The 16,612-nt window shown below is 47.0% G+C and overlaps 1 protein-coding gene across 2 annotated transcripts in view; it reads right to left on the reverse strand.

Moving 5' to 3' along the window:
* Positions 1 to 1,361: 1,361 nt before the first annotated feature.
* The window catches only part of MMRN2 (multimerin 2), a 28,021-nt gene continuing 12,770 nt past the window's right edge, over positions 1,362 to 16,612 (reverse strand). Inside the window, exons 2-7 of one of the 2 annotated variants that reach the window (XM_024561383.4) lie at positions 7,883 to 8,005; positions 7,689 to 7,795; positions 7,506 to 7,586; positions 6,631 to 6,759; positions 4,723 to 6,465; positions 1,364 to 2,600 (exon numbers count right to left, since the gene is read on the reverse strand). In XM_024561383.4, coding sequence (XP_024417151.3) covers positions 2,215 to 2,600; positions 4,723 to 6,465; positions 6,631 to 6,759; positions 7,506 to 7,586; positions 7,689 to 7,795; positions 7,883 to 8,005 — 2,569 coding nt within the window. In that variant the 3' untranslated portion in view covers positions 1,364 to 2,214. Of the gene's footprint in view, positions 2,601 to 4,722; positions 6,466 to 6,630; positions 6,760 to 7,505; positions 7,587 to 7,688; positions 7,796 to 7,882; positions 8,006 to 16,612 lie in introns of both variants that reach the window. The other variant, XM_045195995.3, reaches the window with a different exon arrangement.

Consider the following 16,612-nt stretch of genomic DNA (forward strand, 5'->3'; position numbering starts at 1 on the left):
TTCCTATTTTTTAGGAATTACTAAAACTTCCTGATCTTTTTATGGTACCCATTCTTGATTTACAGTGATAATTTTGAATTTTTTTCCATCTGATTTGGGGAGATATGACACCACTGTGCACTCTGTAGCTGTCTTGTAGGACGCTGCAAGTGAAGGCTGTTTTACATTGACCTGAGGGTAATAGGGCATCTACGTGGAGGCAGAGAAAAAGTCTCTACGCAGAGGTATTAGAGACTTCAGTGGAGATAAGAAATCTTATCAAGTAAACTTCAGAATTCATGCTGATCTGGAGTCCTAATTATAAAAGTGTTAAAACAGAAGATGTGCACCTAAACTTGATAGTAAGGTTTGGTGAAATTTGCACAGGAAGCACCCTGTCTAAAAGAACCATTGTTTCTCTAGTTATCCCAGGAACTTTGTTGGAGTGATTCATCTATGCTGCTGGCAGAGCTCACCAGTTAGAACTGCTATGTATACCCTTCCTCTGCAAGAGCACCGGCCTTGTGAGGGTTGTGGGACGGGTGCCCTTTATAGAGATCAATTCACTCCACGCTGCTTATTGAGTCCAATACATGCCAAGTGAAAATCTTAAGACTGCATTACCCGAATGTTTCCACTTAGTCATCAGTACAGCCGGACCAATAAAAGCCATACTGAGCAGAAAGAAGACACAGTGTGGTCTTTGTAGCAGTAAGGGTAACCTGATACTGCACTTCCAGTCTTTGGTCAGGAGAGGCCCATATGTATCATGCCTTGGGGGCAGGATTGGTCTTGGCAACTAAGCTGGATAAGAGACCCTGGCCAGAGGGCAGGGTAGATAGGTGAGAGTTGAGAAAGAGCTGTTAATTAAGACTAGCCACCTCATACTACAGAGAAAGGTGGTTTAGGCCAAAGTCAAACCATCAGTGGCAGAGTGGCCTGGCTTACTGTTCCTTTTAACACTGATGTAACATATTGAGCACACCAGCCTTGGTACATCTGAATTAATGATCCCTAGAAAACATGAGAAGGGCTGGAACCTAGTTAACCCTGACAACCAATTCCTGTCCTTTTTCATTACCCAGCCCAATCTGATTTTCTTATGAAGAAGAATATATTCTACAAATACTGAACACTTACTACAAAAATAAAACTTTTTTTTTGACAACTAGATGACTGCCCTCTAAGCCTGTTTGCTCTAGGACCTGTCACTTTTTGAAAACCATGTATTGGTATTGCAGGAATAATTGCAACTCTGAGCTGTACTGTCTAATTCAATTATTATGTCAATACCTACCATGGAGGCCTCTGTTTTATGTAGAATTAACTGAAATTTTGAAGTAAGCTATGGCCTAGGAAAATGAAAGTCACATTTATCATAAATAGTTTAATTCTGTCCCACATTTCCAGCTACTTTACAAAATCTTTTGCTCTCTATAAGTAAACCAGGCAGAGATTTGAAGGACATTGTTTTATTCCAAAATGATGAAATTGAATGAGATTTTTACAGTCTTCTTTCACTTCCTCCCTCAGCTCCCTTCCTGGTAGAGATGCTAATAAGAATTTGGATGGTCAAGACATTGTATGAAGTAAAAAGGTGAAAGCTATACACATTTTAGTTTGTGTCTGGCATGTCTTGGCCTTTATACTCTATGAGGCAAGGAGAGAAAGAAGTGAAGTTAAAGTTACAGATAAATTCAAGGAAGGATTGACACTAAGGGAAAGATACTGATTGTGTTTCCCTTGGTTAACTCGGCCAGGCCTTTGTCTTCATTTCTGACTGATAGAGACAAGTTTGGTTTTCTGCTGCCCTGTAGTGATTGGAGAGAGGTTTCCAGTAGCATCTAAAATGTCACCTCTATTTTAAACAAATTCCTTCTGGGAAAGAATGATTTTCTAGCATAAGATTAGGGATATGAGGAAGTGGGAGAAAGGTTTAGTGTTGTACAGAAGTTTTCAACCACACAAGGAGCAAAAAGCTCAAGTCCAAGCTGTGCTGCCATTGGGAGGCACCCAAACCAAGCTTCACACTCCCTGGCCCAGAGAGGAGAATCCAGCCCTCCTCACTGCTAAGAAATACCCACACCCAGTGCATCTAGAGGGAGGCCCATTGTCTTTGCAGGTTTCTAGGGAATACCTAAAGCAACTTGGATGGTTTCCAGACCAACCCTGGTCAGAGCCCCAGACACACAGAGCTGGGCAAGTCCACAACGTCTGGTCATCTGTGTCCCGTGTTCAGGTCTTGAACACCAGGAACCCCCCAAATGCAGTGCCTGACGGGCTTCTCTTCATTACTGATCCCTGGGTTAACTCAAACCACACTCTGTCATCCTTTTGCAGCTCGGCCATAGCAAAGGCAGTTGCTGTGCTTCCACCACTATGCTCCTCAGTGGTACTGACAGGGGTCCGTTGGTGATCTCCAAACACCAGCTGCCCAGTGCCTGGCCCTGGGCCAAATTCAATGCTCACTGCAAACAGGTAGACCCCACGCTCAGGGGCTCGGAAATAGCCATCTTCAGGGAAGTAGCTGCTGCCGATGTTGATGTAAGTAGTGTTGAACTTCACTGTCTGCAGAGTGGCCATCCCTTCTGAAAAGCTGGCATAGAAGGCCACAGCGATCCCTGGAACACAGGAGGAAAGTGTTCAGTGACTTACCCCCTTGGATGGGAAATTAAACTCTGAGACCTGCCTTCCTCACCTTAACATTATAAATAGGCCTCTATTGCTAGATAACCTAGACATTCCCAATAGCAATTTATCTCAGAGAGTGGGAGCTAACTGGCCAATTCTTAGTATTTCACTAAGTTGAGAGAAAAATACAGGTCTGTTGTCTCGTGCACATTCATAAAAAGCACCTTCTGGTTAGATCCTTTTCCTTCCAATACCTTTGAGACATAAGTACCCCTGACTGAGAGAACTTTGGAGTCTTGAGTGCTTAATGGGTACAAGGCTTGTCGATGGCAGGCTGGGACAGGAACTCAGGTCTCTGACTTCCGTATTACTGCCACCTGCTAAGGATCTTGAGATACCCAAGGGAAGGAGAGAAAATACACCTATTCTCAAGGTAAATGTACTAACACTTGGTGAGATAACTAAGGAACAATGAGGAGTGGTTCCTACCAGATGTTTGGCACAGGACCTTGTAGAGAGAAGGAAAGGGTAGGTGGCACCAAGGGAGAAAAGTCTATTCAAGCTGGTCATCTGAATGTTTTCAAAATGTTGCACGGAGTACTGGCTGCTCCACATGACACTAACAAATTATCAAACTGGGAGCTGTTCTTCGAGCTCCTGATTTCTAGTGCTCTTCCCACTTGAAGAAACATGTTAGCCTTCCTTAGGGGGTTAAGACAGAGGATACAGGCACTGGGCCAGAGAAAGCCCTTTGTGTACATGGTGAAGGTACAGTGCTGAAAGGAGCCAGTTGAGCTGCTTGTCCAGGATGCTCCTGGCCAGGGCCAGGAGATGGTATGGGAAGGGTGAGTCCCACTGGGCTTCCAGCTCTGACACTGGCCTTGGTACTGATGACGTCATGCTCCTTGGGTGTTCCCTCAACACACTTGTGCACATTTCTCTCCTCCCTCCCTCCCTGTCTCCCTACCTCTCCCCATTTCTCAGGGGTTGAAACCAAAGCCTAAAGAAAAAACAAATTTGCGTAACAGTTACTTAGGACCTGGAACTAGAGCCTCAGCTCGTTGCCTCCTGGTCCAGCAATAGCCTTGTGAATGACAAAACTTTGCTCTTCTATAGTTCTGGAAGATTCCTGAAGTTTAGAATAGCTTTCGCATTTGTGAAAGATTGTGGCACATCAAAGACCCGCTACTGGCCCTGCAGTCCTCCCAGTACCCAGGAGGTGGGGCACTTGCCCAGCCTATGAAAGACCAGCCTAGAGCGCCCTCTGTCAGTGTTTTTCCCCCTGCACGCAGCCCAGCCAGCCTGCCCGTGTAGCTTCCAAGGGAGCCTCCACCCAGCCAGTGGGCCAGCATGCCCTCAGAAGGTAGAAGGGCTGTGCTTCCTGATTTGTTAGCAGGCCAATTGAGCGTGGGCTTCCCTGCAGGGTACCAATTCAAGTCCTATGGCCTTCCTGAAAGATAAATAAGGACTTTTTAATTTTAAGGAAAAATTTTTTTAAGTATTCCTAAACCAACAGGCAATTGAGGCCTTGCACCACTTAACAAGTGGAATAGAAATGTAGTGTAGAAATGTTAGCCGAGACCTTGCAGGGGATCTAGCACAGGGCAGAAAGATGGGCCAACTGTTAGCAGAATGAGCTCCTTCCATGGCCCAAGGCCTTCCCCTGTGGGGTGCTGCCTATGGCAAGTGACACAAGCCCCACCCACACGCTGGTTAAAGACACATGGGGGGAGTGAAATGGGGTGGGTGAAGAGCTGAGGTGGAGGGATTTGAGATGTGGCATGGAAGAAAAGGAGGCATTCCCTTCCCTGCTCTGTAGTCAATTGCAGGCAGCCAGACCTGTGTATATGAGCGTTAAATGTTTATACGGAGGGGCTCTCTGCCTTCTCACTGAGAGCTGGTTCTTATGACATCTACCTTCTTATATCCACTGAGCTTAAAACGTACCCCCCTCCCAACCTGTATAGAAGATGGGTTAAGGACAAGAAGGCCCCGAGTAGTCATGACTACCAACCTGTTCTGTCACCCCCATCCCTTCTGAGTCAAGAAGAGCTGCTTGTAGACAGCCTGTCCTCCTAGAGTAGCCAAGTCTCCCTGTGCCCAGGAGCTCACCTGCTTTGTGGAGATCTGCTCCCAGGGCATCGACCAAAGGTACCACTTGCTTCTTGTTCCTCTTCTGGGAAGCTTCCAGACCTTTTTGCTGCTTCTTCCCTTTCCTGCCCAGCATGGCCTGCAATTTCCCCAGGTCTAGGCTGACATTGGCTGCCACGAGCCCTTGGAAGTTCCCAAAGAGACTGTGGAAGAGCTGCTGATGGCGCTCCAGGCCTTGCTGGGTGGTGGAAAGCGCTCTGTGGAGGCTCTGCAGGGAGCTGTGGAGGGTGGCGGCCCAGGAGGCCTCACAACACTGCCCCAACCGCTCGATGTCAGGGCCCAGGCGCTGGAGTTCCGGTGCCACCCCCGCAGGGTCGGACCCGCCGGCCTCCTCTGGTACCACCTCATGGCTGGGCTCCAGGAGCTCTGGACCCTGCCCGCCACCCACTGCCGCCTGTTCCAGGGCTGACACCCTGGCAGCCAGTGCAGCCCAGCCAAGCGCCTGCTCACGCAGCCCGCTGGCTGCATCGTGCAAGCCAGCTCGGATCTCCTCATAGCGCAGTGGCAGCGGGCCGGTCGCCTCCTCCGACAGCGTCACCTCTTCGCCGAAGAGCGAGGTCAGCACGGCCTCGTGCCTGAGCGCATCCTCCAGCAGGGCCGCAAAAGAGCTGTGCAGCTGGCGGACCTCCAGCCAGAGCTTGCCCTCAGCAGCTTTCAGTGCACCCACCTCGCTGTTCAGCGCTTGAAGCTGGGTCCGGAGCCGTGCTCGGTCGGCACGAACCTGCTCGTCCTCTGCCTGGTGTTCAGCCACCGCCCGTGACATGGCGGCCACCATGTGGCTTAGGGCCTGTAGGGAGGAGTTGTCCTGCTGGGGCTTCTGGTCCAGTCTCACCTGGGTGTCCTGCAGGGTGTGCACAGTGTTCCTGTGGCCCTCCTGGACAATGTCCAGGCCAGAAGAGAGCTTCTGGCAGTTGCAGTCGTTGATGTACTTGATGAGGTCAGCGTGGCCACCCTGCAGGTGCTGGAGGGTGAGGTTGAGCTCCAGGAGCTGCCGGTCAGTCTCCACCTTGTTTTCCTCCACGATAAGCGACTTCTCTATCAGCATCACGCGCAGCTCACGCAGCACCTGGTAATTCACCTGCAGCTTCTCCATCTGCTGTTCCACCTTGCTGATCTGATCGAAGGTCTCATCAGATTCGGAATACAACTCCCTGATCTCTTCCACGTGCTGGGCGAGGGTCGCCTTCATGTCCTCCAGGATGCTCTGTACCTCCTCTTCCCTGTGGCTGGTGGCCAAGTGCAGTGCTGAGAGGTTCCTCTGTAGCTGGCCCAATCTGGCCTGAAGGCTCTCTGGCTCTGGCCTTGCCCCAGCCCCTGCTGCTGCTGCCACCAAGCTTCCATTGGACCCCAGGTGCTCCTGGGCCTTGAGGAGCCTCTTCAACTTGGTGTCCACATTGGCCTGGACCTCGGAGAGGGAATGATGTAGGGAAAAGTTCTGGGCGTTCAGGCGGTCCTCCACGGCCTGCTGCAGCTGGCCGACTCTCTGGGCATTCTCCTGGACCTTGGCCTCAAATTTGGCACCAAGCTCCTGGAAGTCAGCCCTGGGCACAGTGCTGTCTTGGACCATCTTGATGGCCTGTCGGTTGGCCTCCACATCAAGAGATAGGTTTCTTATGGCCTCAAAGAGGCTGTGCAGGCTTTGGTTAAAGCTACTCCAAATGGGGCCGAAAGGCAGCACTTGCTCCAAGGATCTGCCAGGAAACTCTGCAACAGATGCATATTTTGACACAAGTCCTGCTGGAGCAGATACCCACCCCAGGTGGGGGCTAGAGGGAGGGCCTCTGAGGTTTTGGCCTTCCTGCTTCCCCTCCCACTCATGCCATTGAATGTAATTATGTTCTTCTTCAACCCCTGAAGCCTGCCACTTACCAGGATCTGCCTGATTTGCCTCAGTCATTTCAGCTGTGAGGTTGCTTATGTGATGAATGTCGTTCTGGAGATCTCTCAGCATGTGTTCCTGGGGCACCATGATGCTGCTGGTCTCTGTAGCTGGGTGGCCTGAAAACACATGAAAGATAAGTATGAAGGGCCAATTCCCCACGCCTGGGCAAATCATGGGGTACAGAGAAGATTTTGGGATTGAGAGCAGAGAAGTGTATGCTGATATCCTCTGAGTAGCAGCTTAGAAGCCTTTATTAAAGCCCCAGAAGGGCAAATACATAGTAAGTGAGCCCTCACCCTGCCACCCACACCCACAGTAGACATGACTAACTGTGGCGCATTTTCACTCTCAGCCACATGTATGTGACCCTTTCTTCTAGACAGCACTTGTCAATAGATAGGCGCTCACCACATGGTGAAACTCGTTCACCGTCCCAACCTTGGCCAAGCCTTGAAAGGCCCAACAAAAGTGGTCTTTTGGTGGTTCTCCTATGCTATCTCAAGAACAGGGACAGCATAACTTCTTGTCCCTGGTTGAGGTACTGGTGTTGGAAGGTTTATTTCAGGCCATGGGAACTTGTGCTATTCAGGGGGCAGGGAGGTGCCAGATGAAGTTCTCCTTCCTAGAAAATGGGGTCAGGGAAAAGAGTGCATGTTCTTTGCCAGCAGGCAGGGCACTGAGGGCCCTGTGAACCTGGCCTCCTAGTTGAGTAGGGTGATGCAGGGCCACAGAGGGGTTTCTGTTGATTTGGGGGGCAAGGTGTTCCTGAAATGACACTGCCTTATGAGAGGAGAGAGGGCCTGGGCACATGGTTTTTTTCTGCCTGCCTGCCCCTCCTGCACCTTCCAGGATAGCAGCATACCAGGTTCAAAGCTAGCTGGTCCATCCCAATGCTCCTGGAGGCCATCACCTGGATCTGCAGGCTCAGGAATTGCAGCAGGATCTGCAGAGAGGAGGCATCAGATACTGATCCCAAGAGGTTAGAGGAGCTGCATGACCTCTGGGGTCAGAGGTTGAGGTAGTAGGGGACCACAGGGAGCCCTACCATGGTGCTGGCAGTCGGAGCCAGCAAAGCCTGGGCAGCACCTCCAGGCCACGGAGGCCAGCACCTTCTGCTTGACCTGGTACACCGGCTTGTGGGCCACACGGTACCTGGAGGAAAAAAACCAGCTCAGCAACTCCAGGGTGAGCCAGTGCAGGAACTGAACCAGTGGCCTACCCCAACCTGCCCCCACTCACATGACTTTCTGGCAGTCCAAAGCTCCCTGTGGACATGGCTGCTGTGAGTGAATGAGGAATTTCTCCATTTTGCAAGCAGCTATGAAGGTGACCAGCCTGGACTTCTGGTAGGGGCACCAGTTACTAGAAAAATCAAGCCAGAGGAGAGGGCTGCTGAGCTATGCCCAGGCACCCAACAACCCTTCCTGGAGGTCAACAGGAAGTGCCAGTGCAGAGTGCCCTACCCCCACCTCCCTGCTCTACCCAATGCCAGGGATTCTGGAATCCTTTAGCCTGAGAAGGGAGGCTCTGAATTATTCATCCCTCAGCTCCAGAGCAAGAGCTCCACAAACCCCACAAGGGCACCTGTTCCACCACCTTCCAGGGATCCTCCCCAGGGCCAGCACAGAGAGGCTGAAGAACCCCCAAAAGCACAATTACCCAAAGCACCAGGAAGAACTGTTTCCTGGTGCCAGGGAGGCAGCATGGTGCCACTGGGCCTGAAGAGTCCTGGATGTGAACTTCACATGTTCTGGTTGTGAGACTTTGAACAAGGCATTTAGAGAGTTTCCATTCTCCATCTATCCAATAGAGACTGTAATACCTTCCTCTAAGTGAGTGGATGAGTATCCAGTGCCTGGCTCCCTCAATGAACACTGCAGCACTGCCCAGGAGCCTCCACCATTACCACTTACATCTTTCCTCACCAGAGACCTGGCCACAGGAAGGGCATTTGCTCCCTAGTCATGTCCCATTATGGCCATTATGAAATAGACTTGCAAATAGTTATAGAGGAAGGCAGCTGAGCCAAGCAGTCCCTCTTCTGAGAAAGGCCACCCACACTGAGGTCCTACAGGATGGGCTTAGGGGTGTGTTCAGCATCCTGAATACCAGGAGACAGCCTCCTCGTGTGCATTTCAGGTCCAAGAGTGGACCTGCTCATAGAGCCCAAGTTCACTGACCCAGTGGCTGACTTGATAAGCTCAATAGAAGGCCCTGCCTCCACAGTCAGCTCCCAGAGGAGAGCTCTCCAAAGTTACAGGTGACAACCTCCCTGGCTCCAGTCAGCTCAACACCACTTGGGTACTGAGTGCTGGGCTCAAGCTCAGCAGCATTCAGTGCTGATATGGAAGTACAGACCTTCCCTTCAGGGTCCCAAGGGAGAACAGGCAATCTCAGATCATGTGACAGGTACTCTATAACCTGGGGAGGCTTTCAAGAGGAGGTGATAATTGGGCTGTGTCTTTCACAGAGAAGTGAGGTGAAGCACCAGGAGCTGTGACAGAAGTAGATGGCTCCACAGAGGTACTGAGGGTTGGGGTGGGGAAGGGACCACTTAGGAGAGGATGCAGAGTTAAAAAGCTGGACTGTGGGGGCCCGGAATGCCAGCTAAGGTACAGAAGGCACATTATGGCTGGAAGGCATGGGAAATCATGGAGGGGTTTAAGCAGTGAAATGACATGAAGATGTCAGATTCATGGGTGCAGAAAGAACAGGAGGGGGCAGGATGTAAGTGGTTGTGTCAGGATTCTAGGTCAGAGATAGTGTCAGCTTTCACTGGATAGTGGTGATAAATATAGAGAGAAATGGCCACATTTGTGAGATATTAGGAAGCAATGTTCAGGGACCTTGGAGATGGAGTGGCTACTGGGGCTGGGCCTTTACTCTCTCTAGCTGATCTGTGTCCTGAGGCCATTCAGCATTATCACACAGGGATGCTGCCAGGGAGGGAGGTGAAGGATTAAGGTAGATTGAGTGTCCATGTCTATTTTTGGTGCAGAGACCCCCCCACAGCCTACTTTCCCACTCAGTTCCCAGAAGCCTGGCAGCCAGCCTTTACTCTCCTTATGGAGCAAGCTGAATGAGTTTGACAGGGAAATAACACTGTTCAAGAGGAAAGACCCATCCAGAGCAACCTATAACAAAACAGATCAGAAAGCCCCATCTGTACACCCAGCTTCAAATCAGCTGCTCAGTCTCTGTATCCTTAAGTGGGGAGACATCAAAGGCTGACCTTTGAGAATAATCTCTTTTACAAAAGAGGGAGGTCAAAACAAGCAAAAGAAAAAAAAAATCAACTTGGAGAAATCCAAGACTCTGCAAAGAGAAGATAATGCCCCAATATTTGCATTAACATTGCTAGATTGATAATACTGCTTACTGAATCCAATAAACAAGAAAAGGAAGGTATTAAAATTGGGGAAAACAAAAAAGAACCCTTGGGAATTAAAAAGATAACACTAGAAATGCAAAAGAAATGTAACAAAAATGTTAGAGAGTAAATTTAAACAAATTTCCCTAAAAAAGAGCGAAAAGAGAGAAAGTAGGAGAAAAAGATTTTTAAAAAACTCTGGAGTACCAATATTGGAAAACCAACCTCCAAACAATAAGAGTTCCAGGAATACAGAACGAGGAGAACAGAAGGAGGAAATCATCTATTAAAAAACTATACAAGTATAGGGACTTAGGTCAAGATGGCAGCATAGGTAAACACAGCTCACCTCCGTGCACAACCACATCAAAATTACAACTAAACTACAGAACAACCATTATCCAGAACTGCCAGAAATTGAGCTGAATGGAAGTCCTACAACTACAAAATTAAAGAAGAACCACATTGAGACTAGTAGAAGGGTCAGAGATGCAGAACAGGCTAGCCCCACAGCCATGTGTGGTGGGTAAAAATCAGGAGGGATATCGCAGGAACAAGGGGTCCTAGCCCAACACCAGGCCATCCAGCTCAGGGTTCCAGTGCCAGGAAGAAAATTCCCCATGACTTCTGGCTGTAAAAAACAGAGGGGCTTGAGGCTGTGGAAGACAGAACTGCTGGAACCACAGGCAGTTCCTCTTAAAGGGTCCATGCATGAACTTATTCAGACTTAATCTCTCTGATCTCCAGCACCAAGGCAGCAGCTTAAAAGCCAACAGAGGCATACAGGGAGGAAATGAAGTGTCTGGAATCATGGCAAGAGTTGGGGGGGGCAGCTTTCTCCCAGAGATAAGTGATGGTAGAGGCTATTATTCTTTACCGAGCCCTCCCCTCACAGAGCCAGCAGGAGGTGCCATATCTGGGACTCCATAAAATTGGTCCACACTGTTTCCTCCACAATGGTTATTCCCTGATGCTTTACCCCATCCAATTACAAGAGGAGGGTGTACAAAGCCCACACAGGGGGTGCACCTTGAGTACCCAGCTTGAGTGATAGGGGAGGCTGTACCACTGGATCCTATAGGACACCTACTACATTAGGCCACTCTACCAAGCCAGGGAATCATAGCAGCTCTACCTAATACATAGAAACAAACATAGGGGGGTTGCCAAAATGTGGAGACAAAGAAACATGGCCCAAATAAAAGAACAAAACTCCAGAAAAAGAACTAAACAGAATGGAGACAGACAATCTACTAGATGCAGAGTTCAAAACACTGGTTATAAAGATGGTCAGTGAACTTAGGGAAAGAGCAGGTGAACTCAGAAACAACTTCAACAGCATAAGTAGGACATGGAAACCAAAAAAAAAAGAACCAGTCAGAAATGAAGGATACACTAACTGAAACAAAGAACATTTTATAGGGAATCAATAGTAGAGTGAATGAAGGCAAGAATATAGGGAAACAAAAAAAAACACCCAATCAGAACAGCAAGAAGAAAAAAGAATACCAAAAAAAAATGGTAATAGTGTAAGGGGCCTCTGGGGCAACTTCAAGCATACCAACATTCACATCATGGGGATGGTGGAAGGAGAAGAGAGAGAATAAGAAATTGAAAATCTACTTGAAAAAAATAGTGACAGAAAACTTCCCTAACTTGGTGAAGGAGGTAGACATTACAAGTCCAGGAAGCACAGTCCAGTACAAGATGAACCCAAATAAGTCCATGCCAAGACACATCATAATCAAAATGCTAAAGGTTAAAGACAAAGAATGTTAGAAGCAGCAAGCATAAAGTTAGTTACCTACAAGGGAGTTCCTATAAGACTGTCAGCTGATTTCTCAACAGAAAATTTGCAGGCTAGAAGGGATTGGCAAGAAAAATTCAAAGCGATGAAAAGCAAGGACCTAAACCAAGATTACTCTACCCAGCAAAGCTATCATTTAGAGTTGAAGGACAGATGAAAAGCTTCCCAGGCAAGAAAAAGCAGAAGGAGTTCATTACCACCAAACAGGTATTACATGAAGTGTTAAAGGGTCTTCTTTAAGAAGAAGCAGATCAAAAATATGAACAATAAAATGGCAATAAGTACATATCTATCCACAATTGAATATTTTTAAAAACACAAACAAGCAGAGAAGAAACCAAATCATAGATACAGAGAACATTTTGATAGTTGCCAGATGGGAGGAGTATGAGGGGATGGTGAAAGAGGTGAGGGGATTAAGAAGTACAAATTTGTTGCTACAGAATAGTCATGGGGATGTAAAGTGCAGCATAGGGGATATAGTAGCCAAAGAAGGTATATACATGAATCATGGACATGAACAAGAGTGTAGGGATTGCCTTATGGAGTGTGGAGGGTCTGTGTGGAGGGGGCCAAAGGAGGAAAAATTGGGACAACTGTAATAGCATAAACAATAAAATATAATTTAAATAAAATGAATAAATAAAAGTGAAGTGTGTATTTTATTTTTATATTTATATATTAAATATATTTATATATTCTGAAATAGATATACATATATTTGGGGAGGATTTTCAGATTCAAAGAGCCACCAACAACAGAATAAAAATAAACTCACATCAAAGCACATGATCATGACACTTTAGTACTCTGGGACTGAAAATGAGCTTACACTTTCCAGAGAGAAAAACCAAGACATACGCACACAGTAATACTGGAAATTGGAACACAGTGGAGAATTGTCTTTAAAATACTGAAGGAAAATCATTTCCAGTTTAGGGTTTAATACCCCCCCTAACTGTCAATCAAGGTAAGGAGACCACAGTAAAGATATTTTCAACATGCCAGATTTCAAAATGTCTTCCTTTCCAGCACCCCTCATCACGGAGGTACTAGAGCAGTGGTTCTTAATCTCGCCACATCAAAATCATCAGGTGGCATGCTAAAAATAAGAGCCTCTGGGCCCCACCCAAGGCCAGTTAAATGAGATTCTCCGGAGCTGGAGGCTGGGCATCAGTATTTTAAAGCTGTTTAGGTCATGCTAAGGCACTGCCCAAGACTACGTATCACTGTTCCAGAAGTGTTCCACCAAAACAAGAAAGGGAAAATCCAAGATGGCAGCAGAGTCAGTAGAGGTTACACTCATCTCTTCCCAGGATCAAACCAGAATTAAAAATAAATTATAGATCAACCTGAATAACCAACTGAAGAGTAGCTAAATAGAGTTCTTATACCCAAGGATTGACAAAGGAAGTCACACTGAGACTGGTAGGAAAGGCAGAGATGTGAAAAAGTCTGGCCCTTCACCCATATGTGGCAACTGAGAATCTGGAGGGATATCTCAGCTGCAAAGTTTCCCCCTGAGGAATGAGGCATTTCAACTCCAGACCAGGCTCTTCAGCCTGAAGCACCAGAGCCAGGAAGAGGGGCAAGCATAACAGGGGCGATTCCATCTATCAGGGAGAGACTGGAATCTGCTAGAAACTCATATCCCCTGTTACAAGAGCTAGCACACAAAATCCCATTTGTGGCCACTTACTTTAGATTCTGGCAGAGGAAAGGTGGCTCGAAGTAGACTGGAGTTATACAGGGGAGACTGCGTTGTGTGGCTTTGGTGAGAGGGCTGAAGGGACAGCTGCCAAGGTCTCTGTACAGAGTCTCTCTCCCACAGACTCCATCTTTCCTGGGTTGAGTTCTCCCCTCCATATGGCATCAGCCTGGGGAATGCACTAGCCCCCACTCCCCTCATTCCCTGTGGCCCTGCCCTGCCAAGCTTGCAATCCACAGTGAGTCTCCTGGCTGCAACTAACCTGGCTCCATGGTACAGACTTTCTCGGAGGGCTCCTGAGAGGGTCTAGGCAGACTCAGAGGGTATCAAAGACACACAGAGAGAGACTGACTTGTGTGACTATAGTGCAAGGGTCATTTTTCTTTCACATGCTGACTGGGGCCACTGTTCCTGTGCATAGGCCTCCCTCCACATGGACAAATCTTGGTCTGTTTCAGCCTGATGAACTCTGCTTGCCTCACCCTGAGGAATCCCTGAATCCTTACCCCACCACAAAGGTCTGCAGGCCCCAGGTGGGTGGTGGCTGGTTTTGGTGTACACTGGGACTTTTACTGAGTGGCCTAAGACCTAGCATTGGCACTGAATTTGAATCTGTATCATCCTGGTGAACACCACTCACTCCTATCTGGTGACTCACTGAAAACCTACCTCACACAAATGGGTGTACCACCAGAGGCTCTTTCAGTGACTGAATCTAACAGGCTGCCAGCAGGTGGAGGTGGATCTCTGGGTGCCTTGAGCCTTTTGTTGACTTGCCCCTGGGCTTGGTGGTGGTGGAAGCTGGCCTTGGTGTGCAGCTTGACCATTCCCACACACACATAGGCCCAGAAAAGGCAGCCACAAACTGTATCATGTTGTAGCTGCAAACAGGTATCCCAGAAATGGTCACAGGCAACATCTAACATTGACCTGTACTGGAGTCCCTCCCAGTGGCCACAGAACCAACACACCCAGTGGAAGGCTTCAGACCACATCAGAGCCCTAGCCATTTAGCTCCACAAGTGCTACACCCAAAGGGAGATCTAGGCAGGCACCAGATCCTGCAAATTCTAGTTCATGGTTCAGCTCCACATAGTAGCGTATTCATCATAGGGGTTGATCCTCATAGTCTGCCAGCCTGAGGGTCAACCCTACGCATGGATGGCTAACAGTAATCCAGACTTAACTACAACAAGAGAGTTTACGTAACTCACACAAGAGATATTCTTGGAGTACCCAGCTCAGGCAATCAGGGAGAATGTACCACTGAGCCCCACAAGACACCTACTACATAAGACCAAGATACCAAAACTGGAAGGCAAAATAGATCTACCTAATACACAGAAACAAATACATAGAGGCAGCAAAAATGGTGAGACAAAGAAACATACCAAAAATGAAAGGAGAAATCCTTTAAAAAGAACTAAATGAAATGGAAGTAAGTAATCTACTAGATATACAGTTTCAAAAGAATGGTTATAAGGAAGGATGCTCAAAAAACTTAGGGGAAGAATGGATGAATTCGTTGAGAACTTCAACAAAGAGTAAGCATTAAAAAAGGACATAGAAACCATTGAAAAGAACCAGTAAAAAAATTATGAACACAGTATCTGAAATGAAGAATACACTAAAAGGAATCAGGGGCACATTAGATAAATCTGAGGAGTGAATCAGTGATTTGGAAGACAAGATAGCAGAAAATACCAAATCAGAGCAGCAAAAAGAAAAAAGAATTTTTAAAAATAAAGTTAGTTTAATGGATCTCTGGGACATCAAGTGTAACAACATTTGCATCATAGGGGCACCAGAAAGAGAATAGAGAGAGAGAAAGGGATTGAGATGTATTTGAATAAACAGTACATAAAAACTTCTCTAACCTGGTGAAGGAGAAAGACACACAAGTCCATGAAGTGCAGAGAGCCTCAAACAAGATAATCCCAAATAGACTCACACCAAGGAACATCATCATTAAATACCAAAGGTTAAACACAGAGAGAGAATCTTAAAAGTGGAAAAAGAAAAGCAGTTAGTTATACACAAGGGAGCTCCCATAAGACTGTCAGAGAATTTCTCAACAGAAACTTTGCAAGCCGGAAGGAATTGTCATGAAATATCCAAAGTGATGGAAATCAAGGACCTATAACTAAAAATGACTCTATTCAGCCCTGACTAGTGTGGCTTCACTGGTTGGGCATTGCCCCACAAGGCAAAGCATCACCAGTTCAATTCCCAGTCAGGTCACATGCCTGGGTTGTGACCCTGGTCCGGCTGGGGTGCATGCAGGGGGCAACCAATCAATGTTTCTCTCCCTCTCTTTCTCCCTCCCTTCTTCTCTCTCTAAAATAAATAAATAAATACATAAGTAAGTAAGTAAGTAAATAACTAAAATCTTTAAATAAATAAAAATTACTCTATCCAGCAAGGCTACCGCTTAAAATTTAAGGAAAACCCTGGCTGGTGTGGCTCAGTGCATTGAGCACTGGCTTGTGAACCAAAGGATCACTAGTTTGATTCCCAGTCAGGGCACATGCCTAGGATTTTGGGCCAGGTCCCCAGTAGGGGACACGCAAGGGGCAACCACACATTGATGTTTCTCTACCTCTCTTTCTCCTTCCTTTCCCCTCTCTCTAAAAATAAATAAAATCTCTCTAAAAAAGAATAAAATGGCAATAAATACATACCTATGGAAAAGAGAGTGACCTCAGAATAAAAGATAGACACAGACTAAAAGTAAAGGGATATGAAAAAAAAGCTGGAGTAGCAATGCCTGCATCAAGCAAACTAGACTTTAAAACAAAGGCTATAATAAGAGACAAAAAAAAAAAAATTGCATAACAAAGGAATCAATGCAACAAGAGGATATAACCCTTGTAAACATTTGTGCACTCAACATAAGGGTACCTAAATATGTAAAGCAAATCTTGATTGCCATAAAGGGAGAGAGGGACAGTAATACAGTCATAGTAGGAGATTTTAACACCCTTTTGTCATCAATGGATAGATCTTCCAGACAGAAAATCAACAGGGAAACAGTAACCTTAAATGACACAGTAGAACAGGTAGATTTGATATTTTCAGTGCATT

This window comes from Desmodus rotundus, chromosome 4, assembly GCF_022682495.2.
Source record: "Desmodus rotundus isolate HL8 chromosome 4, HLdesRot8A.1, whole genome shotgun sequence".
Lineage (NCBI taxonomy): Eukaryota > Metazoa > Chordata > Mammalia > Chiroptera > Phyllostomidae > Desmodus > Desmodus rotundus.